General features: G+C 46.7%; 2 protein-coding genes across 2 annotated transcripts in view; one reads left to right on the top strand and one right to left on the bottom strand.

The window, feature by feature from the left end:
* The window catches only part of LOC8042867 (acetylcholinesterase), a 309,154-nt gene that overhangs the window by 122,353 nt on the left and 161,982 nt on the right, over window positions 1-24,819 (top strand). The gene's annotated exons all lie outside the window — the stretch shown is intronic.
* The window catches only part of LOC8042865 (gamma-aminobutyric acid type B receptor subunit 2), a 115,271-nt gene that overhangs the window by 73,374 nt on the left and 17,078 nt on the right, over window positions 1-24,819 (bottom strand). The window contains exons 3-7 of the mRNA XM_042289620.1: window positions 22,057-22,227; window positions 17,590-17,694; window positions 3,962-4,147; window positions 3,227-3,379; window positions 1,078-1,173 (exon numbers count right to left, since the gene is read on the bottom strand). Of these exons, the coding sequence (XP_042145554.1) occupies window positions 1,078-1,173; window positions 3,227-3,379; window positions 3,962-4,147; window positions 17,590-17,694; window positions 22,057-22,227 (711 nt within the window). The remainder of the gene's footprint in view (window positions 1-1,077; window positions 1,174-3,226; window positions 3,380-3,961; window positions 4,148-17,589; window positions 17,695-22,056; window positions 22,228-24,819) is intronic.

Here is a 24,819-nt window from a genome sequence, read left to right as displayed (position 1 = left end):
AGACCAGATGCTCCGCTTTCGGCGCGCGAGCTTTGTGCCTTTGCCGAAACAAGTGGGAACGCGCAGGCAAGCGCAACCAAAGCACTGCGGAAGCCAGCGAGCTCGCGCTGAAGGCGGAGAGTCTAGTGGCATTGGTTATGCCGCACTCAAGGCGCGGTGGAAGAAGTGAGGTGTCCTCGTCATGGACGGCACGCGTTGAAGGTTCGCCGCATTTCTAGCAAACGCCGTGAGATGCGCAACGCAACTAGGGGCTTGAGGAACCGTCCCTATATTCGCGCACAAGTTTTCAAGGCAGCGCGGCGCGCGACCGCGCATGCGCAAGGCCCCTAAAATGACAGCGACCCCTGCCGGGAAACGCGCGAAACCCGAGTGAAACTTCGGCCCCTTCTCTGGCCTTGTTGGGTCACCTGTCTCTTCTTCCACCTTGCTCGAACAACACCGCCTAAAGGACAAGGCCGGAGCATGACGTCACCGTTAGTGGATCATCGTTAGTGGAAGCGGCAAACACGCGCCGCTCTTTGTGAAACGCTCGATGGGACGCGCTGGCTATGGTGCTAAGGCAAGCTAGGTGGTACTACTGTCTTCTGGGTGGCATGGCTCGAAGGTGCAAAGCCGCTTCGTGTGCGGCGCTTTGGCGCAAGCTGAGAGAGAGCCCGGGGGTGCCGAGCGTTACCGAAATGCCGTTGAAGCGGAGCTGCGACACGATCTTGTCGAAGAAGTTGGCCATGCGACGCATCTGCTTGGGCGGTGGAACCGTGGTGGCGTTCCAGCCGTAGCGCCCTCCCGCAATGTCCGGAAAAAGGTTCTCGTAGCGGAAGTCGGACAGGGTCGCGTTCACGCCGGACTGAAACAAAGACACGCATTAAAAGCAGCGCGGCTCTTTTTTTTTATGTATATACATAATGTAACTATTTGTTAATTTGCGCATTCGGTCACATTTTTATTCATCGTGATACACACTGCAAGAAATATGGAGCGTCTGCTTTCCCGGAAAACACTCGGGAGAACCAATCGCCCCAATACACGGAGATAGTTTGTCGATTGTCGATATTAAGCTATGCTTAGAACTAAAACAACAGCAACATCAACAAAAATAAGCAATCTGATATGTGGCACTAAGCGTGATGCTGCATCATACTTAGTTTCGTCATTCGCAGAACGCCTTTGGTTCTCCTAGGTGTTGTACTGGAAAGATTTCTTAGCGTGTTTTTGTCGAAAATGTAGAGTTTGAAAATCACAGAAAGTGTGTCCGGCTACACCGTTATTATTTATATTCATTCATCGATTGCTGAACATCGTTGACTTTTCTTTTTTCAAAAAAGAATATATTAGTTATGTACTTCGTTCATTCGAGCCTATTATGGGAATCTAGTTGCGTAAGTTTGAGTGACAGATTTCTTGATGGCAATATTTTGCCTATGCGGGCAGAAAGTGAGGGAGAGGAGGATACGAGAGGGAGGTCAGAACACCAAGCTCCGATTGGAAGGATTAGTGGGTACACCCAAAGCTGTAGCTGCCTTTGTCTCTACTGCACTCCTGTGATGAAAGCGCCCGTCATACACATGGTTATTTACACACCGATGGACAGAGGTGTGCATTTATTATGTATGGTTGCTGATTTATATCAATCTTTATTTGCGTTTTTATCTCAATAAATAGTTAACTTACCTATGCATTTAAACATACTCATGCTATGAATCACATATATAAACAGTTATAACTATTCGCTTTGGTTCCCTTATTTATTTATTCGCTTATTTAGTTGTCTATTTGCTTCATTTACGGCACGCGATCTAGAGGTCCCTCAGGAGATGCCCCCAAGTCAAGTGTAACCATCTCACCCAAACCACACTCTAAAAAAAGCCCGTGAGTCTGCTTTCCCGCACAACACTCGGAGAGCCAATCACCGCAACTTACGGAGGCAGCTCAGCGAATGGCAATGCCGAAACATATGTTTAGACTACAAAACGCAGTCTAAGTTGTGACATTAAGCAATGCAAGCGTGACGTTTTGCATTGCTTAATGTCACAACTCGGACTGCGTTTTTTGGTCTAAACAGATGTTTCGGGCAATGTCATTCGCTGAGCCGCCTCCGTAAGTTGCGGTGATTGGCTCTCCGAGTGTTGTGTGAAAAAGCAGACGCACTGGCTTTTTTTAGAGTGCACCCTTACCTGCACCTACACTCTAAAAAAAACCGTGCGTCTACTTTCCCGCACAACATTCGGAGAGCCAATCACCGCAACTTACGGAGGTAGCTCAGCGGATGACGATGCCGAAACATATGTTTAGACCAAAAAACGCAGTCTGAGTTGTGACATTAAGCAATGCAAAACGTCACGCTTGCATTGCTTAATGCCACAACTCAGGCTTCGTTTTGGAGAGCCAATCACCGCAACCTACGCAGACTGCGTCTCCGTAGGTTGCGGTGATTGGCTCTCCGAGTGTTGCACGGGAAAGGAGACGCATGGGCTTTTCTTAGAGTGTAAGTTAATCTGCTACAACGATAAGGGAAATTCACAATGCAGAAACTAGAAGAGGCAGAAAAAGAAAAGCTTTCAACACACCTACTGGGCTATATGATTATTATGTGTCACCTATTCACCTTTCCGCAAAAAGACAACAACATTCTACTTTTAGCTTGTGTCTGTAGGTTTCATTTGTATCAGTATGTCAAAAATTAGAAATTCCCTTTCACACATATCCTTGGGATTGTTCCCTTGAATTCTTTCGGTGTGTGTATGTGCGTGTGTGTGTGTGTGTGCGCGCGTGTGGGTGTTCGCGCGCTTGCGTGTTTGTACGTGTAGGTGAGTGAGTTTGTTTGTATGTGCGTGCGTGAGTTTGTGTTTCTGTGTGGGTTTGCGTGTGAGGGTATGAGTGGATGAGTTTCTGTGCATGTGTGAATACGTGTGACGGAGTGTGTTTGTGTGTATTTGTGTGTGTGTGTTTTGGCATGCCAAGTGTACAATTTTAATGCGTGTATGAGAAAAGTAGGATGATCCCTTTTTTTAGTTTTGGCGACTTTGAAAAATACGAAGTAGCTAAGTTTGAGGCGTTCTCTCCTTTTTTTTTCTGTTGTCCCTTCCACTTGTTGAGCCTTTCGTCTTTTTCACGCAAGTCTTGGGTTCAGTTACGCCACGGTAATACTGCAACCAAATATCGCTCGCACTAAACTGTTTTTCTTTGGTGGTGGAAAGGGGAAGGGAAGAGGGAAGGGGGGCTGTCTCACCTTCTTCCAGAGTTGGTCGGCCGCCCGCAGCGCCAGCGCCACCGTCCAGACGGCATCGTAGGCCTCCGTCACGTGACCTCCGTAGGTAGCCGAAGACCCGGGCGTCTGGGCTTCCAGCTCGGCGGTCAGCTCCTTTCGGAAGTCGTCCATTCTCTGCCCAATTTGCGAACTAATTAGCGTCGATTAGCGCGCCGCCGATCCGGGGGACCCAATCACGCAAATCCACAGCCGTCCCAGGACGACACTAATGCAACCGGATGGGACAACCTCCGCCCTAATAATCCCGGACTGGACTGAATTTGGGGAGGATTCCGCGGCGGGGAGTTCTTGCGCCGAGCGTCTTCGACGGATCTGGTCTCTTAATGCCTGATTAGCCTTTATTAGGGACGATAAAACGAGGTTAGCGCGTCTAGGGATATCGCGTCTCTAGACGCGCACCGCCCGTTTTCCCCTGAGTCTCCGCCCGAGGCGAGCGCGGGGGTTAGGCTGACTACCCCTGGCATAGAGCGTAGAATCACGCACCTACACTGCACGGGATCGGTTTAGCCTAGATTGCAACAAACGAAGGTGGCTAGGGCGCCATGACGATACACTTTTTTTCTTTTTTGCGCGTCTTGATTGGTTTTAACGTGGAACGGAGTATTTACCTGCTATATAGCTCGAAATCTTAAGCCTCATTTTGCAGCGACCCTGTGGATTTCTTAAGACCTTGTATATGAGTAAAGCGGGGCTCACGAGTCCGGACACGCTGGTGTGGTCCGGCAGTCGGCCCGTGTACGCCGACACCGTGATGAGGGACCTAGCGGCCGCCTGGAGCTGTTCGGTGCTGCAGTCGGTGTCGCTCGCGTCCAGCCACCAGGGGCCCAGGCCGCCCTGGATGATCCACTGGAAGTCGGCACCGTACATGCCTTGCCTGTACACCTGGAACCCGCCGCGACAAGGAGACTCGCTTTTATCATTAGGAGGAGACACAGCGTGGTTTAGGTACAAAGATCGCAAGCTACATCGCCGATCAGACACTTCCGTTTCCCGTCTGAAGGAGAATGACATATTGAGTCAGGAAATAGGCGGTCTAAAGGTTCCCCACTTTCTTTAGCAGTTGCGATTGACCGGCTTTCGCATTCGAACGCATTCGGGGAGTGCAATGAAGACAAACGCAGCTACCATTAAGTCTATTCACTAATCGTTCAAACCAGAGCTCGGCGTTCTAACCTTTCCTCGGTCTCTTGTCTCCTTCTCTCTCTCTCATGGCGAATTCCACTGGTCGTTTTGAAGCGCGCCGGGATCAGTAGACCAGATCCGAGATGAAGCACGCGATCCGAACGGATCCCTGAAATCTCCCTTCCGCGGTCCCGGGTCTTGAAGCACATGTTTTCGCAATCGTGGCGCTAACAACAGGTGTTCAACGCTCGAGCGAAGTTAATCATGATGTGAAAGATGTGTCTCGATATGCGATGTGCATCCGCATAGCCGCGTAGCCCACTTGCCTCTTCATAAAAATCCTCGTGGACGGTGTTCAAATACGTCTCGATTTTCGGCCTCTTCGGCGGAGGTCCGAAGATACAGTCTAATTCATGCGGGACATACTACAAGCAATCCTCGTGGTCGATGCTATATACTCGAGCAGCGCGCTGCTGCATGGAGGAGCTGCTCGTGCAAACTTGATGATGAACTGTCACCAAGGAGCAGCAGCAGTAAAGCGGGCGGCACTTTGCGAGCGGCCAGTACGAATTCTTCCGAGGCGAGATGCCCAGCGTGAAGGGGAATCACCTGTGCGCGCCTTGGGCTGGCCAGGCTAGCTTTCGGTTGAATCCGCCGAAATCGGCGAAGCGACTTTTCTTGGATCCGGATCGAGATCTGGTTGGGAGCTGATCCAAAACGGCGAGTGGAACCCGTCCATCTTGATCCCGATCACGGCGCGCTCCAAAACGACCAGTGAAATTCGCCATCAGTTTATCGGCAGATAGACCACAGGAAGCAGGAGCCAGGACACGAGCCGGATCATGACTTCTCGTGCTCTGCTTGCGTAGACCCCCAGTTGGGCTGACCCGAGTGCAGAAACACACTTCTCAAGATGCGTGCCAGTAGTGGCAGCGCAATGAAACTGACTGATTAGATTGGTTTATTGTAACTCGCTAAAAAATCGGCGAGGCGCGATGATTTTTTAACCAGCTAATCCAAACTAATTAGTGAACGAATTGAACCAGTCTAAAGTGCGCACATTGAAATAAGAACGTTTTTAAAAGTTATGCAACCGTGTCTTGTAGCTATGGCTTTTATATGTTCGTCAATGTATGTCTGTTTCAATTTCATTTACCTCTATAGCCCCCCCCCCCCCCCCCCCACACACACACTCTTTACCCCCTCCGTCATATCATCTGTTTCACCTAACAATCTGAAAGCAGGTAAATTTGGTTTGAGCTGATCTGAGTTTAACTTATTTTGATACATTAAGAAATCATGGATTCGATGACACCAAAATGCCCCTCCCCAAACTACCAAATATCCCTGGAAGTAATAAAACAAAACTTACCTCGCAGAAAATCTTACGGGCCATGTGTTTTGAGAAGCTACCTATGATGATCCTGCAGTCTCTGCTCTGCAATGAATATAATAAAAATAACTATGGGTCATCACCCTTATTATGTGGCATTGAAAGAACTTTTTTCCCGCCATACAAACAAATATGTACCAGAGTTGTTCTTTTTTTCTTGAAGCCATACACATTTTTCTTTAACAAGCAGAAAAGCAATCAAAGTTGCTTTGATGCGTTCTGTGAAGAATCTAGATCGCCGGTTTTAACAGCCTATGAGAGCGAGCTCGTTCTGAGTCAGGCGTGTGGACCGTAATAAAGCACGTTTCAATAACAACATGGGCTGTGAACAGCGCACTCAAGTATCGCATTCATGCGGTGCACATTACAACCCGCATACTCATCACGACTCGATATCAGCCAAAGACGCTGCGCTGCACCAACCTGCGTAGAAGATTTCCGAAACAAAGCAAGGGTAGCGCAGCAGCAAGGCTTACCCAGCTAGAGGTAATGCTAGTTAGTTTTGCTCAGAGAACCTCGCGAGAAGACACGAAGTAGGCCTAGCTGACAGCACTATACGACGTGAATGTTGGAGCAATCAGGTGGAAAGTCGTGTATGTTTGAACACGATGTTCTCCACTCGGTGCCCGGAGGGCACTGAAGCGTCCGCGTTGAACACTTCGAGTTGCGTTGTGTTTGCGCCATTTTTTTGCGTAACGTGTTTACGTTAATCGAAGAGATCGATCGTTGCCTGCACCGAGCGAAAGGGACAAACATCGAACACACGGAGGGTTTGGTCAATTTTCGCCACGTTATATTGAAGGAAGAACGCAAATATTCGCTTTGGCAGGTCTTGGACGGGCAATGATTCGTTCAAAAAGAGAAAAATTTATTTATAGACAACTATTGACGACCGACCGGGGGGGGGGGGGGGGGGGGGGGGGTGTCTGCCGGCGCTACGTGATGGAAACTGGCTCTACAAAGTGAGCAAGTGTGTGTTACTGGGTAGCGAGATATGTTACACAGAAATACGCTCTGCGTATTACACGCTTGAACTAAATAGTACTGTTGTGTGATAAAAACCTGTATAACACTAACCTCTATTACTGAGTAAAACACTAATCGAAGACGTAATAACACTTATCTTGCGCTGTACTGAATACGTTGTAATACAAACCTGTCTTGCAGAGTAATACGCTCTGTATAATTTGCTCTTGAATCACACGGTAATACGCACTGTACTACACACCTCAATAAACCAGTAATACACGGTACCACAACTTAATACACACTCTAATACAAGGTCTTAGACGCCGTAATAGACACCGTAATATACATATTTGTATTACCCAATAATACAGACTGCACTACAAACACGTCTCAAACAGTAATACAATGTAATACATGCTTACATTACACGGTATCATACAGATACATACTTTGGTGTGCGAGTGCCCAACGCGTTAATTGAAGTACCGTACACCTGTGAAGTAATATTTCACTCTTCACAATTTTGTCATCGTACATCGAAGTACCGATTGAACTGACCTCTTTCGAGACTCGACTCAGTCTCGAAAAATGTCTGCTTCAGTCCGAAACGTCGACGAAAAAAAAAAATGTTTTAAAAACTCCAACAACCGTCTCAAGTGCGTTTTCTGCCGTATAAACTTTTCGTCATCCTGCGCTACGTTTTTTTTTCTCTCTCTCTCTCTCTCCATATATATATAATATATATATATATATAACAAGTTAAGGCATCAAAGTGGCAATGCAGGCGAGTTGGTTCATCGTTACAAAATGGAATCAGCGCGCAAACAACGAAGACACAAGGAAGAGAAATTGACAGGACAAGCGCTGGAACTGCGCTTGTCCTGTCAATTTCTCTTCCTTGTGTCTTCGTTGTTTGCGCGCTGATTCCATTTTGTAACAAGTTAAGGCGTTGACGTGCGCCTCTCATATCCGAATCATATGTCGCACGTTGGTGAGCTGAGGTCGGCGTGGTCGGCGAGAAATAATCTTGTCATCCCTTAGCGAAGGACGGATGATTAAGGAAAAAAAGGAACATAGAGGACTACCTAGAAAAGACACTATACATGGGCGAGAGAATGAGAACGAGTGATGGACGACTTATAGTGACTGAGAAGTTAAAAACGCAGGGTGGGGTTTTTAGTATTACGATCACACTTTGTGATTCGTTCTTTAGCGTTCTCATCAACTGATGCCGCAGTCCGATTGACTGCAGCAACGGATTCCGGACTCTGGTTGGCTGCTAGGGGATAATAAGATGATCGGGTCTTGTCACGCACTTCATTTCTTAAATTCTCAGCGACTGGAGACTGGACGGCATGCGTTGGTTTCAAAACTGAAGGTGCCAAAAAGGCGGGGTCTAAGCGTGTGTAAGCGCCTTCTTCTAGCGCCCCTTTATTTTTTTTATTTGGTGCTTCCAGTTATGTATAAAGCGAGCAAACAGCTAGGAAAAAACAAGCACATAAAAGAGAAAGGGGAAAAAAAAGAAAGAGTAAGAGAGATGGCGCTGAAAACAAGTTGAACTCAATACGGCGCCATTTTTTTCTTTTTGTTCGCTTTTATGGCTTGTTTGACGAAAGCAAACATCAGGAGGCAGTCAACTGAAATGTGTGTTCGTTACTGGGGTTGCCGAAAATAATAATAAAAAGAAGCTCTGCTGGGAAAGGGCGCGGCCAGGCAAACTTTGACTTCTCTCCATAAAGATAATAAAAAAGATCAAACAAAGCAACGGCTAACCCTCCGACCGAACTCGAACGAACGAAGCTAGAGCAGAGGGGAAGGTAGACGAAACAAAGCCAGGCAGACTTACGAGAAGCAGCCACGACAAAGGGAAATAAACCCACGTTCTCGACTATGGTCTCGAGTGCTTTAAACTACCGTTGTTTGTTCTTTTGTCTTCTACGTTCGTCTTATGAACACGCGAACTCGCTCGGGAAACCACACAGATGCAGAGGCAGACGGACAACACACGGGCTATATGCGGACCAGAACAACTAGGGAAATAATGTTAGAAAATGCAAAAGCGAAAGAAAGAATAAGGCGGGACTACGTGAAGTTCATCCAGCGAGCGTTGTTGTTTGCCATGGGCCCGCGGTGTCACTGGGGAATTTCGGTTTGATTTTCGTTTTTGTCCTATTTGTTAGGCTGTTTTGCGTTGGATTATTTCCTAAACTCTGTATATCGACGCGGGCTTGAAAGCCTCGAATACAAAAGAGCTGGAGAACAGTCGAACAATACTACGACTTTCGCGGAGAAATATAGGAGTCGGAGTTGGCGTATATCGCCGCGTGTTGAAGAAATGACGCAAGAAAGGAACGGTGTATCGTCCGTACCGTTCCTAACCTAACGACTTCTAGTAAGTATTGAGGAGTTTCAGCGAATATAGGGGGCGCTCCGATCGATCCAACATGGCGGACAAGAGGGGGATAGATTTGCGACGCCCGTAAACCGGTAGCGTACAAATTAAACAAGGACTGTCGTTCTCTGTTTGTTGCCGTGTGCGAGACGATCATCGCTTCAACCAAGACCTACCGTGATGCTGCAAATGAAGTGTTCAAGCCAGTCGAAGGCAAGACCAAATCTTGCCATAGTCAAGATATGTGTGCAAGTGTTCGACGTGAGCTCTAACGCTGGTGCAGCTGTCATCAAGTTGAACCGAATGTGCGCGGGTCCAAAGAAAGGTACATATTAAGAATGTTCGCGCGTTGAGATTATGATGCGTACTTCATTTAAAACTAAACTTATCGGCCTGCGGCTACAAACATTTTCGTTGACGTTGCTTAGATGATGTAACCATTCAGGCCTCGCATTAAACGGTGTTGCAAACTCTTCGGTTGTTCTAGTTAATTGTGTTAAAAAGCGGTTGGATGGAAAGTATGACAGCACAGCATACAAGGGACGATTGAGGTCTTTATCCTGCGTTCTATGTGTCGAAACATTGGTATCCTTGGTGTTATATTGCGATCGGCTGATCGCTGATCGTCCTGTTTTGACGCATAATGTAAGCAAACCCCGGAAGCGCCAATCTCATTTCGATGTGCTTGTGCACCCCTACAAGCCTCCTTTTGGCTCTTGTAAAAAGCTTCATTGTAATACCAATAGTCTCATCGGTCGTTCGAGTTGTATGTGCCACGGTGATATCTGCTGTGTGTGATCTGCTGGCAAACAAGTCTCTATTGAAGGCCGGAAGGATAACAAAGGTAAAGCTTTTTTAACTTCTTTTTCTTTTTACGAAACAGAGCAAAGTTTCCAAAACAAGAGCAACCTAAGCTGATATTTGAGTGTGCTCAAGAATGAAGTGGTAGATGTACAGAGTTGATTTTTTTTGCCTCTGCATTGTAAATTGAAAGATATGTATCAGCAGAAGACGTGCCCTTTTGAAAATGTCTTTTATTAGGGCAAAAATAGGTTTTCATACACAACCAAAGAGTTCGCAATACCATTTAATGCAAGGCCTGAATGGTTACATCATCTAAGCAACGTCAACGAAAATGTTTGTAGCCACAGACCGATAAATTTAGGTTTAGATAAGGTATGCGTCATAGTTTCAGCCTCAAACGCATAAACATTGTTGACATGTATTTTTCTTGATGACAACTGCACCAACGTGAAAGAGCCCACGTCGTCGAACACTTGCACACATATCTTAACTATGGTATGGCAAGATTTCTTACTTGAAGTGAAGATCATCTCCCTACGACTAACTACGACCACCCACCGCAGCGATGCAGGCGTCGAAGGGGCGCGACGCAGTCAGTCGCCGTCACCCGATGCTGCTTGTTTGGCATTCACGGCTTTCCGCCCAGGTGCTTCGTTTGTACTTGGCACCGAGTGTTATTTTCTGTGCTTGCGTGTGTGCTCAGTGCCTGGATATGGGCCTCAAGAGCAGTTCTTCAGGCTCAATAGCGTTCGCCAAAGAACTTCTGAAGAAAATGCCACCCAGGAAAAAAAACACGAAGACACAACGCACCAGCTTGGCAGACTATGCACTGGGCGCGGAAATCAGGCCCTGCGGATTATACACCAAATGCAAACTATCTAAACAAAAAAAAAAAAAAAAACATTTTGAGGCTCAAATTGGCTTCTGCGGGCTATACGCCTGGACACTGGTGCCTGTTATTATGCATTGGATATCCACTGCTGTTTGTTGTGGCTTGTGACTGCCTTCCTGTAATGATGCAGAGGGTTCAACTGAACCTTGAAATAAATATATTTAAGCACATCTAGATGCGATGTCCCTTGAAGTCAGACGGTCAGAGAAAAGGTGTGCCATTACCTAATTTGCCAACAGCACACTAATGGCAACGATCAAAACTCACCGAGTCAATGGGCAGTTTTTCACCACAATATTTATTGCCGTGTAATTACCAATTCGGTCCATTAAACACCTTGAGGCTGTAGCCTATAGCACACCTATTCTGGATCCACAAAGCTTATGCTGTAGATATGCATCATCACATGAGCATGTTTCTTATGAATCTTAAACGTAAAACGCTAGTTATGCAACGAAATTCCCATATCATCACATTTTTAGCAAACTGAATGGCCCACCTGTCACACTGTTAGCTTTGGAAGTAATCCAATTCACAATACCACCAGTGGCATACATCGTGCCAAGCATTAGTGCCGCATGTGGCAGCAAAATGTCTTAACTAGAGAAGCAAACCTAATCGATCGTGTTGATTAAAGCACCTAGATACGGGGAAAATTACCAATCAAAGGTCACTCGAAAGGGAAGTTTTCTCGCTGAAGGAACATGACTTTTTATTGGGTGTTCCGCAATGTAAGGCCGACGACATTCACTCCGTCATCGGTACAGAAGCATTTGCTTAGTAGTCGGTCGTGCGTGATAAAAACAACAGCAAAAACAAAGGTGGATTAGAAACGTGATAGATTCGCCTTTGCACGGAGTACTTACACTTAAAATCGTGCCAACATAAATCGACTATGGCTTGCTAGCGGCAATCTTAAAATTTATCCGTGTAGACGTCACACCCGTGCAACAACCGAAAGCGTCGCTGCAAGCCCCTCTGCCGTCAACTTTGAGTCGCTGTTGAGTCTGAAGAACTGCTCTATCAGGTCCATATCCAGCCACTGAGCACATACACAAGCACAGGAAATAATACTCGGTTCCAAGCACCAACAAAGAACCCGGGGCGGAATGCCCTGAATGCCAAACTGCGTCGGGCGACGGCGACTGACTGTGACAGGTTGCGCTCCTTCGACGCCTGCATCGCTGCGGCGGGTGGTCGCAGCTAGTCGTAGCAGATCGTGTCACCTCTGTTGCGCGTACCGGAACACTAGAGCCGCGTAATATTCTTGCTGCCGAAGTCTATAAGCCTACGTTCGCGGCCAACGCATTTACACAAAGCCAACGCCCAGCGAACCTATCCCCCTCTTTCTCTTTCGGCGACCGGCCGCCAGGGACGTGACACCGTCGCTGAAACTCCTCAATGCACACGTAATTGCAATTACACGCTTATACCCGGTTTTACCATAAGGTGGTCCGCAGGGGACGCCGCGAGCCATCTATAGGACAATCCAAAGCCGCGGCCCACGTGACCCTCGGGAGAAGGTCGCAGCTAAGTGCAGGTCTCTTTCCCACCGCTTTCCACCTGCAACGCGTACTACAACTACTACCGCGTAGTGATATGGTATATTCACAGCGCTGGATTGGCTCGGATAGCTCGTAGCGTCGACGCGGTCCATTAAAACAAAGTATAGTCGATATTGATAAGGATAGATAACTGGGCAAGTTGGTAAAGGCCCGTTCACACAGTTGCGTTCGGAGCGACCACTACGCTTACGAACGAATGCAACCGGTTGGAGCGACAAGTTACCATAGCAACGAAGCGCCAAACGGTCGTTTCGTTCGTGTTCGTTCGCAACGCAAGGAGTTGAGCCGGGCTGAACTTTTTCGTTACGTTCGGGAACGACGGGAGCGACAGACCAATCACAGGTCGAGGAGCTCGGTCGCGCGCGTTGCATGCCGGTCGTTCCAGGCTCCTTCTATGTGCAAACATGGCGTCGGTGGTGATCGTCGGCAGGACGGTGTGGTGAAGGCTCATCGTTCCCCGTAAAAGGGCTATCCTTGACTGTGAATTTTCGTTGTGTGTCGTTAGGATAACCCAGCACGTACTAGAAGGGAAGCTCCACCTACTTGTGCGGCGATCTCGTGGCGGCACTCTCAAGACAGCAGAAACGCCCGTGCCGTCGTGTTTGTTTACTTCGACTACAGTGGTGCTTTCTTAGCATTTGTATCTTCAAACATCACCGGGATTTCTTTTTTGGCGCATTCCTTGCGTGTGCTCAAGTTCAAGGTATTACTGGTGCGTACCGTACAAAGGATGCGAATTTTTTACTCGTTTTCATCGCCCGAAAAAGGTGATTAGTGTTAGCAATCCTGAACGCTCGCATCGTCTGTCAAATTATATTTCTACGTTGCTATATCGTTGCTAAGATTACATCGTGTATTATAATCGTAAAAAAGGCGTGTGGCGAGATTTGTACTGTTGGCAAAGTCGTGTATTAAAGTCGTGATCGTCCAAGACGGCGTACTGCATCTTTTTCTTTTTTTTAATGCACTACCCTGCAAGCGTATCCTGAAATAAAGAGTAATAAAGCTTGAGGTCATAGAAGACGGTCTGTCTATTTTATGTTACGCAAGTGAGTGGCAGCGCGTCCCCTTCTTTTTGGAGGCACCGCTGAAACAGCTGACGGCAACGGAGAGGCGGTCGCCGTGCTGCCGACCCGCTGCGCTTGTTGCAGTGGTAGCAGGAGTGTACGCGCGGCGCAGAGCGATCGTTCCGGTCGCTCTGGTCACAACGGACGCAGTCGCGGATAACGGGTTCGTTTTCGATGTCTGAACCAGCCTTTACACAGCTATTGTAGGCGCACAGCAGATCTTCGTGACTGTACGCCGTAGCCGAACCCTCGGGCTGCTCCGGTGAGGACCCCGCTACCCCGCGTCGGGCACGAAACCGTCCGCCATGTTTGTAAGCGTATCTGGGTCGCTTCCTATTGGCTAGGAGCAAGAGCTGAAGCTCGTTTCTCATTGGCTGTTGCTTCGTATGGTTGCATGCGGTTGCATGTGTGTGTACACGTCGCGCACAGTTGTCGTTGAAGTCGCAGCGGTTGCATTCGTTCGTAAGCATAGTGGTCGCTCCGAACGCAAATGTGTGAACGGGCCTTAAGAGTTCATGTGGAGAAACGGCGCGACTGGCAGGAGGACACAAAGACGAAGAGAAACAAGACAGCCCTTGTATTGTTTCTCTTCGGCTTTGTGTGCTCGTCCCAATCGCGCTGTTTCTCAACATGAACATAGTTGATATTGCCTTCTATTTTACCGTTTGACTGTTACGCAGACTTTTGTTGCGTACATTGTTATTGCGCGCCTAGCGATGAAGGCCTGTGCCCCAAACTTAATTGTGCGCTTTCATTTCGTGCCGTTAGAAGTTTAGAATAGCCATGACTGTATTGGGGCGCACGCGACAAGATACAGTGGCGTCACTGGTTGCCGTTAGTGACGTCACACATTTTGCTCCTTGTGTATTCTGGTTCGGAAAGGATAAAGGAGCTTGGGTACCTCTAACACAATGAACCTTATACAAAGGCGTCAAGTAACGCTCGCTTCTATAAGAGATGTTCACCGGGTGCTTCACAGAACGCAGGTCAAATAGTTTTGTGCAAAAAGTACAAATTGCAAGGTGGGGGGACCGGGGGGGGGGGGGGGGGGGAGGGACCGGATTGATGTTGACGCGTTATATGCTTTACTAATGAGATTTCATGGAATGATTATTGCGTTGGTTGAAACACAGAAAATAGGCTACTTAGATATTCACGGTAGAAAAGAAAAGAGAAAAGTGAACAGACATTTGTAAGATAACTAAAACACTGTGAAACATCTACACAATTTCACCCAGGAAAGACAGCGACAAATCTGCGACCGTAGACATATTGCTACGAACGAACTGAATTCTACGCCCGCACAATTGACCAACAAAGTTTCCCTGGATATTACCATATTACTCTTACTTTTGGATTAGGAACTTTCCTTTCGATTGTTTGTTTGCTTGTATAAACTTCGCCACAAGAGATGTAGACTGCACTTTCGCTGAACCACAAAAAAAAGGTGTTCATTTTATATAATGTTGACCTTCTGCTGTGACAAGCTGTGAAGCCAAAAATAACACAAGAAATACCTCAGGAAAAGAAAAAAAAAACACAGAAAGAAAACAAGCACTAGATTTATAAGCTTATATAGGCGAAATGAAGTTCTGTGGCAGTGTAAGTACGCGCGCCTCCATATTTACTGGTTTTTTTTAAACAAAAATACGTGTATAGTTGTTTTTTTTTACCCGGTTGTTGAAGTTGACAAAACTCGGTCGCCTAGCGGGCCTCTATATTAAAAACTCAACTGCTCTCTCTTCGCCCGCTTCCAGCGTTTCCCTGGGTCAATACGAGTCCGAACCGAAACGAACGCAGGCGCTGCGGTTTTCTAAAGTTCTACCTGCGGCAAATTCCATTCCTTCCAGATTTTAAAAATATTGACTTCGGCTTTCCGTGAACCGCGTTCGCATTTTTTTTGTTTCTTTTAATTTCACTATGTGCCGGATTCGTTGGGTAAGTTTAGTATTGCTAATATTTCAGGCGTTAATACTTCGACTTACATCCATATTTCGGTTAGTACTCGCATTCGAATTGCTAGTAGTACCACACGTCGAAGAAACTGGCGATGGTTGTCGTGCTTGGTGCACTCGCACTCTGTAGGATTTGTCCTGACGTGTTTAAAGGGGTACTCTTTTATTGCCTAAATGTAAACCATGTTTTTTTCTGACCACACCACAGAGACAGCAATCTTTTGTTAGAAAAGACATCAAAACGAGTAAACCGATCCCCGGATTGCACCTGGTGGATAATGTCGTTACGTCCCACTTGTCATAAAAAGCAGCGAGAGCGCGATTCCTGTCAAACTTGGCCGAATCGAATTTCCGTTTGCTTCCGCGCTTATTCAACTCCTGCGGGTCCCCGGCAGGGGGCAGTTTTGAAGCGGAGGTAAGTCACTTTTTCCGAACCAGAAATCGGTCATCTCGAACGGCCAGGTCCGTAACGCGTGTTGACGTCAACGAAGTGGCGAAGCTCATAACCACGCCACAGCCATCATGTAGCCTCACCCGTCATGTCACGGCGCGTCCGTGACATGACGTCACGAACGCGCCGGATCTCCCGGGACGCATCGCGCTCTCCGATGGCGGCACTTCGGGCCTTACTTGGAATTGGCCGTTTAGAACGAGAGATATAGCAGTATACATTCAAAATACAAACGTGCGATTCTCATTAGCAGATATTTAAAAAAAAATGTTTAAGCTATTTCTGTACGTCAGAGGTGTATTTCAGTTTTAATTTCAGCATTCCTTTAAAAGTCTCGTCTTACTTTTGTGGCTTCACTTGCACTATCACTAGGTAAAAACAATAATGCAAAATAAGCGGAGGGTCCCGGTGCATTTACATTGCGTGATTGGTTTAACCCGGGACAGCAAACGCCCGATGTCCACCAGCTCCGTCACGACGCACCTTTGGCGTTACTGTCGAGACCGGTTATAACGAAGTCAACGGGAATCGGAAGTCCCTTCTCTACATCCGCTATTTCATTATAACCGACTTCGGTCATAACGAAGTGCAAAAGGGAATGGGAAATCGTGATCGCTTCGCTGTAGCTGTTATTTTGTTATAAATGACTTCGTTATAAGCGCTCTCCATCTTGATCGGCTGCATGGGGTCGTACGGCATCGGTTGCGGTCGGAGTCGGCGAGGAACGGAATATATATCGGTTTTGATCCGGTAACTGGAACGCGCCAACGGCCCTTGCGTTTACTCAAACACCACCGGGGTCGTGGGGTAAAAGTTTCCAGAGTGCTGACAAGACTGGGCCGAGGCAAGGCCGCTGGATTAGCACGGTGCGCAGATTGGACACAAGGTCTCCGTCAGTCGTTAGGATGGGACTCCGGTTCGATATATCGGTGCCCCGTGCTGGCCAGCGGCCTTGCCTAGGGGCCAGTCTTGTGAACACTCTGAGATGCATCGACGAATGTGAAGAGACGATATTCGACCGCGGTCGTCCACCGATGATAGTTGTTCCGGTGATCATCGTCGTCTTTATTACGCGATGGGGAGTTAAGGTTGAGGAAGCTGGCAGCGCTTTCGTTTATTTGTCATAAATTTGAAGAAACAAAAGGGAGCTAGGGAAAAGGGACGGCTGGGAACTACGCAAACAAGTTAGAGGAAGAGAATACGGAAGAAGGAAAGAAGTCGAGGAAATGTAATTTCTTACGCTTCAAGCGCAAGGATACCAAGGAACCTGAAAAGCACGCACCCGCGCACCTAGGTAAGGACCGATGTTTACGTTGTCGGCAGAAAGCGCGGTAAGCAAATATGGCGGACCCAAGTAAACGGGAAGATGGAAACAACAACACGAACGATGACGAGCAAAAAGAACGACGGAGAAACTGGGAACTAGAATCAATCAAAACAGAAACAGAATGAACACGAACGCGAGAAATATGAAGAGAAGACGCTGGCCCTACCTGACCCAAAATGCTCCCCTCCCCCCCTTTTTTTTTCCCCAAACAAACAAAAAACAAAAACAAACAACAACAAGCAAACAGAGAAACAACAACAAACAATGAAACTTGGAGTTGTGAGCAACCAACATTCCCCAAAGAAAACACCACGCCGACCTGCAAATACAAGAGAAGAAAACAAGAACGTCAAGCCAAACATATGCCCGGCATGCACGGAGCTTTACCTTGAGCTCGTGTATTTGATCGAGGAAATCGTTTCGGGTGACGCTCTCCGACGCCGACACGCTGATCTGGGCGATATCCAGCTGAGTCAGCAGTTCGTTGATGGCCTGCAACACGTTTGCAGGAAAGCGCATGCACACGTTAACACACATACGCACGGCGTGTGCGCACTTGAGCTCCGCGCACATGGCTCAAATAGACCGGAAAAGCCCGATGATCCAAGTGAGAAGGACGCGATATTTAGTTTGAAGTGTGTGTGTGTGCGTGTATCTGTGTGTACATACTTTGTGCGGTCTTAACGCTGGACGAAAGTGTCTTTGGTGTTTCAGGGATCGTGATCCTATGGACGCCGCCGCTAAGACCCGATTTTCGTGTATCATTTTTTGGGACTGGGTTTCGTGCTCGCGCAAACAAGGTCTGTCGATGGTACGCAGGTGGGATGAGCTTGAGGTTATGGTCCTCAAGCTCATCCCTCGTTACACTTTCGGATAGGGGTAGGATCGATGCGAACAGAGAGGTAGGAAGCTTTCGGAGGCGACGTGAAGCCACCAGGGGTGAAGGTGGGGAAGACTTCCGGTATTTAGGGACATGCCCCCAACGATGAAAAAAGCCAAAATACGCTATTGGACGGAAAGGACAGTTGATTTGGCGTCAACAGCTGTTTTGGCCGCCCTTGGGGCCCAGTCTTGGGCAGTAACTAGTTACTAGTAACGCGTTACCGGTAACTTGTTACTTTTTCCGGTAACGTACACCTGTAACGCGTTACTCTTTAATACTGGTAACTTGTAACTGTAACACTGTTACTTTTTTATTGGGTAACTGTAACTGTTTAGGGCGTTACAGTTACCTTTTTTTTTACTATATAAATCAGAACCCACTGCCGCGGACATGGAGAAATTACCATCTTACAGTATTTTTCTCCAAACTCCTGGCTAACAAAAGAAGAAGAAGAAGGAGAAGAAGAAGAAGCGTGGCCACGCATTAAATAGACAAAAAATTGTCTGGTTTAGCTCACGACCGAGAATGGACGACGGACGACTCAGCACGAAACCGGGAGATAAAGGAAGCGGCGGCCGCGGTGGTAGGGGCTGCAAACAATAGGGAGTTTTAGTAGACCGTGTTTCCCCCTCCGCTAGCGCTCCCCTACGAAGAAACCATCACTGCGCCTGCGCGCCGATGGCCTTGGCTGTAGAGTTCCGGGTAGCGGAGGGGCTTGGACCGGGTAACACGGTCTACTAAAACTCGCTAATGTCTGTTTTACCGACTTTGGCTCACTCTTCTCTCGTGGGGACCATCTGCGGGTGTCGGTGGTCGTGCGATGTCTCCGAGTATTCCGTCTGGGCTGTGTCTGCACCCCCCTCCCTCTCTCTCTCTCTCTCTCACTTCCCCTTTGTCGGATATGTCCGTGCTGTCGTTTTTACACCCAGCCGTTCGCAGTTTCCTCATCGTTATTAGTTTTCAAGGAAGCCGTCCCATATTGTGCAGAAAGCCGGCGCTTGTTTAACCTCGAGCGAACACGACTTCCACAGTTGGCGTTTCGGTCATAGACGCCGCGGTGGTCGTCGTACACTCGTAAAGCACCAGAAGCTAATTGTCTCAGTTTCCCCTTTACTCTTTGGAAGCTGTTTGACCTGCTATGTTTACGCTTGCTTCCGTGTATATCCCATATGATAATTATGTGACCATCTCTGTCCTCATTCGTTTCGGACTGAAAAATAAACCAAAACAATTATTGAAAATAAATTATGCACATCAAAATGCTGAAACGGCAAATGTAGCAAAAAAGGAACACCCTTCGGGTTTACATTTTTTTTTTAATTTCTCAGTTTACCTTTCTTCTCACTATAGTCAGTGTAACAAATGAAATAATATTGTTTGTGACCAATTTCTGTACTGTGACGAGAAAGTAACGGCGTTACTGTTTTTGCAGTTACTTCAACTGTAACACGTTACTTTTTGAAGCCGGTAACTGTAACTGTAGCAGAGTTCCTTTTTTCCCCTGGTTAACTGTAACACTGTTACTTTTTACTGGTAACGTGTCCATGACTGCTTGGGGGGCATTCTAACTGAACGCGACCTCTACTTCCTGCTTCATTCTGGATTTTTTGTTTGGCTAGCTTGAGCTGGTACGCCGCCTCCTCATCATACGACGAACCGGTTTGAACATGGCGTCAAGATGGACTAGTTAGTGCATTGTATTCGAGTGAAACATTGGAAACTAAGCGAAGGGCTAGAGGACAGAATGAACAAGCTACGTAACGGGTTTCGAATGTTCGCTTTTTTTTTTTTAAATGATGTTTGTGTTTATATCTTGGTCTTAAATGGCCCAACCTTCTAACACATCATGCAAAAAATGAATACTAGAACTTTGTGTCTGTGAAAGAACAAAGCAAAAAAAAAAAAAAAAGAGGCGATTTGGGATTTTCATTTTAGAACCAAACGCTAACACATTCATTGAAAAACTACTCTTTTATATTTAGGTGTAGGAATTTAGTCTGTTGTATTAAAACTAATCCCCCCCCCCCCCCCATAACAGACAAAAGAATACGAAAATATTGCAAATTTGCTCACGATATTGCTTTTTACGCATCCGGCACCTGTCGCCTTTGCCCCACAACAAGCTGTGAATTGCCGGAAAACTGTGTTATTGGCTTCAGCCTCGAACCTTACGTAAAGCCACACGGGATACAAGGAAGAAGCCTCTGCCATGGTTCAGGTTTTGCAGCACAAGTACCTCCTACTGTGAAAAAATTTCACAAGAAGGACGGGCTTACCAGCAATACTCTGATGCAATGCTTGGAATGTAGGGAAACGGTAATTTTTTTTTTCCGGCCACTTAGTTTTTTTTTGGCAGGTTGGCGAAACAAGGTTAAAGATTGACTGTCAAAATTAAAGTAAGTATCAAAAACTCTGAAACGTATTTCACAGCTATTATCGATCTCGTTTAATCTACCGCGTGCGAAATTCATGAAAAAACAACCGGTTGCAAGTTTATGAACGGGATTTTATTCCAATTCTCTCGAAATGTTTTTTTTCTTTTTTTTTTTTTAAGAATCAGTTACCGAATTAGAATAAAATCAAAGTAACCACACGCATCAGTAGCTCAAGCTGCAATAATGTATCGGTGGAGGAAACGAAGCGTTTTAATTATTTTATTTATTGAGCAATACCATCGATGTCACAACGAGGTTCTAGCAAGTAAGTGTTGGGAAGGGGATCCGACTGCTGCGCCACTAGTGGCTGACTTGAGAACTACACCGATGGGGACGACAACAAAAGCATGGATGATTTGTTTGCGTTCTGTCGCAGTGCTCGGCCCATGTAGCCGAACGTTGCGTCATCATTCGGCCAAGGCTCGCGTCCAACGAGTGAAGCCGAACGCGCACGCAGCACTCCTGGAAGTTTTGTTTTTACATCACCTTTCTCTCGACTAAGCGCGAAAAAAAAGAAAAAAGAAAAAAAAAAAACTGGGCACGAGCCGTACCTAATTGCATTGCGCCGCGCGCAATCAAGAAAGACGAAGTAGCGCACGTAGGCTTTCTGTTGGTAAACACAAAAACTCTAGAAGAAAACAAGCTGAACAAAACGCACCTCTATCTCCTCGCCAGTACGACCGCGAACTTGAACGTGCTGGTTCTATTGTAAACGTAATTATAAATGTTTTTTATCGAGAAGGTTATAAACTCCGAGATTAATTTGGACAGCAACAGGGACTTCATAAGCCAAAGACGTTTCAAAAGAAGGCTTACTCAAACGTTTGTGTCTAATAATTTAAGGTCTCTGTTGCTTTCTAAATTTCTCTCAACGTTGTGAGTTTTATGAAAGAAAGTGGCGCGTGCATAGGCCTCCATAGAAGCTTTGAAGGTGCTCACGAGCAGGTAAAATCTAAAGAAGAAATCACTAGCTCAAAGAAAAAAGAAAAAAAAAGGGAATGAAAAGTGCAGCGACGGTTATTTCTAAAGTTGAAAAATGCATGAAATGCAGGGAGTGATCGTTTAAATTTATTTAGAAGACATTATACAGTCGTTACTTTATTGAAAAATATAATATCGCGAGGTTCATCCACTTGCCAATTTCTGCACGATGCCAATTTCTGCGCTCATTTTAGCAAAGAAACTAAATGGGTGTACAGGTCACGTAACGTCATGCCACGAGACGCTGATTTTCCCGCTAAAATGAGCGGGGAAAGTGAATTGCTGTATAGGCCTCCCTGAGCCATCAGGTCACCAGGCATCAGTTTTCCTGCTCAATTTAACAAGCAAGCTAAATTGGTCTGCATATGTTACGTGAAGTCATTTTCCCCGCTAAATTTAGCGGGAAATACACAGACGGACGAGGAAAAAATTGTGGGATTAGAGGGTACCTTTCAAAAGCATTTCCTGCTGAAAAAACAGAAACTGCCATTCGAGTTGAACATAAAAATTATGGCATGGAAGCTATAAAAAAAAAAGTTCTATGTGCGGACTTACCAGTGCGTAGAGTTCGTCGTCTTCGTGCAGGGTTGCCACCGTGTCCCAGTGAAAGTGGCGAAGGAGGGCGACCCTGGCCGCATTGTGGGACGAGTCCGGAGCCACGGTTCGGTAGAACAGCGGGAATCCCACCCGATCACTGAGCACCGAGCTCAGACTTCCGAAGGAAATCTACGCAGAAAAAAAAACGAGAAGGGGCACCGCACGAACAGTATAAGCGTCCTCGCTCGATACATCATTTGAACAAGATTATCATCATCAACAATAACCGCAAAACAAAACAAAAGAAAATTCATATAAAAATTAAGTATGTGAGGTTGCTTTTCTGCACAACACGAGACAACGAATCACGGCGAACGGTTGAACGATCCCTGCGAATGACGGAGCTAAGAATAGATTAGACCACAGACCACATTATCGCTAGACCAAGCATGTACAGGGAAGGCCTAGTGGCTTGCGCTTTTGACGCAGTTTGATTGGTCCCATTAGCCCGTAGTGTCGACCGGCTGCGTCTGGACGTAGGCTGAAGCGAAGTATAGATTGCAATGACAACATAGACAACACCATAAGTAAGACCAATATTAAATAAAGCGGTTCTTTAGATGACTCACGGGACTCCTCTTCCTTCATTTCGAATAAAAATTTGGATTTGTGTCCAGGATCATGATAACCCTGGAGAAAGCGTAGTTTTGAGATATTAAGAGTCGAGCCAGTTCAAAACGAGGCACATACTTACGAAAAACCCCGAGACTGAGGCGGGAAAAAGATGAACAGAAACAGAAAATCTTCGTGCTGGTGCTGTCCTTCTCTCGTCTCAATTCCGGGGTTTCTTAAGATTGCGTCCGATTTCTACCAGCTCATTTTCGTTCTTGCTTTTTGTTCAACGGTGTGCGTATGCTTCAAAAGGCTGTAACACTTCGAACGTAAGCATCTGACAATAGCCTTCTCTATACTCACAAAGTCTGGCAGTTAGTTCGACCATAGAGTGCCTGGTCGCAGATTTGGAGCACGAGTATCTGGTAGCACAGAGCATCAAAGAGCCATTTTTCAGGCAACCCGGACGTCAGCGCAAAGCTTTTGCAGCGGCGAGGACCCGAAACATACTTGTTCGCTCGGAAGAGATGTGTTTCGGCGTCTCGCCACAGTGGGGCGCCAGTCACGTGGCTCTCTTCTCATCCGTTGTCTGCCGCTCCACCTTTTCCGTTTCGGCGGCCGCTTCTCGTGGCGATCTGCCAGGCTTCGTCAGCATAGAGGAGTCTATGATCTGACCCAAATGAGATGGTACGACGGGACCCTCAAAAAACCGAAATGTTGTCATAAAGAAAATGTTTACTTTTATATTTTGCCATGTTAATCACCCTCAAAGTAGTCTCCATTCGAGTGAATGCATCGGTCCAAACGTGTTTTTAACTCTTCAAAACAATTCTGGAACTCATTCAAAGTAATGCCTTTTAATGCCTCCCTTGTTTTTTCTTTGACCTCTTCCACATCCACAAAACTTTCTTTTTTTTCATTCAAGACTTGTTTGATACGGGCGTACAGAAAAAAGTCCCACGAGGCGAGGCCCGGTGAATAGGGGGAGCGGGCGGAGGGGGGGGGGGGGGGGGAGGGAGGGAGGGATGAGGAGGGAGAGGGGGGAAGGGGATGGGGAGGGGGAGGGTGTAATGCCATTCATGTTCAAATATTGTCGCACTGGTAGGACGTCCACTCGGGAATGTCTCTGATCAGCAGCGAGCAAACAAGGCACACAAATATCGTTGAAACTTTCTTTACGTTCAAATTTTCGGTTTGACGCGAACTCCAGGACTCCACTTTCTTCAGCAAGTTCCTCAATTGCTCTTCGACAGTCTGCCAAGACCGAATCCCGAATTTTTGCACGGTGTTTTCACCAGTCGGGGAGCTGGAGGGTCGCCCTGAGGGAGGTTGGTCGTCGATCAATAATTCGCCGGCTTTGAAGCGAGAAAACCACTCTTAACTGCGACTTCTTAATAGAATATTTTTTTTTTAAACAGTCTGGAGTTTTACTGGAGTTTACACCCCAGTCATCCCCCCCCCCTCTTAAAAAAAAACAAAAAAAAAATTCAGCCGCATGTTGTTTTTTCAAATCAGACATCGCAAAAAAACGAGGAATTATTTTGAAGCGCTTGGGGAAATATTTCACAGCATGCCACTAGAACTGTAGCAGACGACGCCGATCGGCAGACTCACTTGTGGTCTGCCGATCTGCTAAGCGCTACCAGCGGCGTAAGCTGGTACTACAAATGGCTCACACTCCAGAAATTTATTCCGGTGACCTTTGGGTCCTCCCCCCACGTAAGAGACGAAGATATCGGTATCCTAAACCATTCAACTGGAGTGGCAGAGCAACAAGGGCAAACGATGTAATGTGGGAAATGCTTTTTGTGTCCACTTTATTCGTCGTTGCTTTTCTTCTTTGTCCCCCACCATTCTTAGAACAGGAATGCAGTCCGTCTTTGGTTTTGTGTGCGCTTTGTATACGGTCGGTAAAGTGGGTATATTTTGAACAATCATTTCAAGCTGCAACACATCTAACTCTTTCTTTTTTATTTTCATAAATGGGCTCATTGTGTCCATGGTTTAAAGCTCCGCGTTGGTTACGTGTGAGAAGAACTAAAAAATTAACGAGAGCGGCAAGATGCACTGCCTCCAGCACGCGCTCTTCGCCTTCCGTCGTGCTTCGGTTCCTCTTGCACGCTTGAGGCTCAGGCAACGCCGAAGTGTTATCGAAAGTAAGACGCTCCT

This window comes from Ixodes scapularis, unplaced genomic scaffold, assembly GCF_016920785.2.
Source record: "Ixodes scapularis isolate PalLabHiFi unplaced genomic scaffold, ASM1692078v2 PGA_scaffold13__105_contigs__length_92229423, whole genome shotgun sequence".
Lineage (NCBI taxonomy): Eukaryota > Metazoa > Arthropoda > Arachnida > Ixodida > Ixodidae > Ixodes > Ixodes scapularis.
This window is presented reverse-complemented; position numbering and strand designations above follow the sequence as displayed.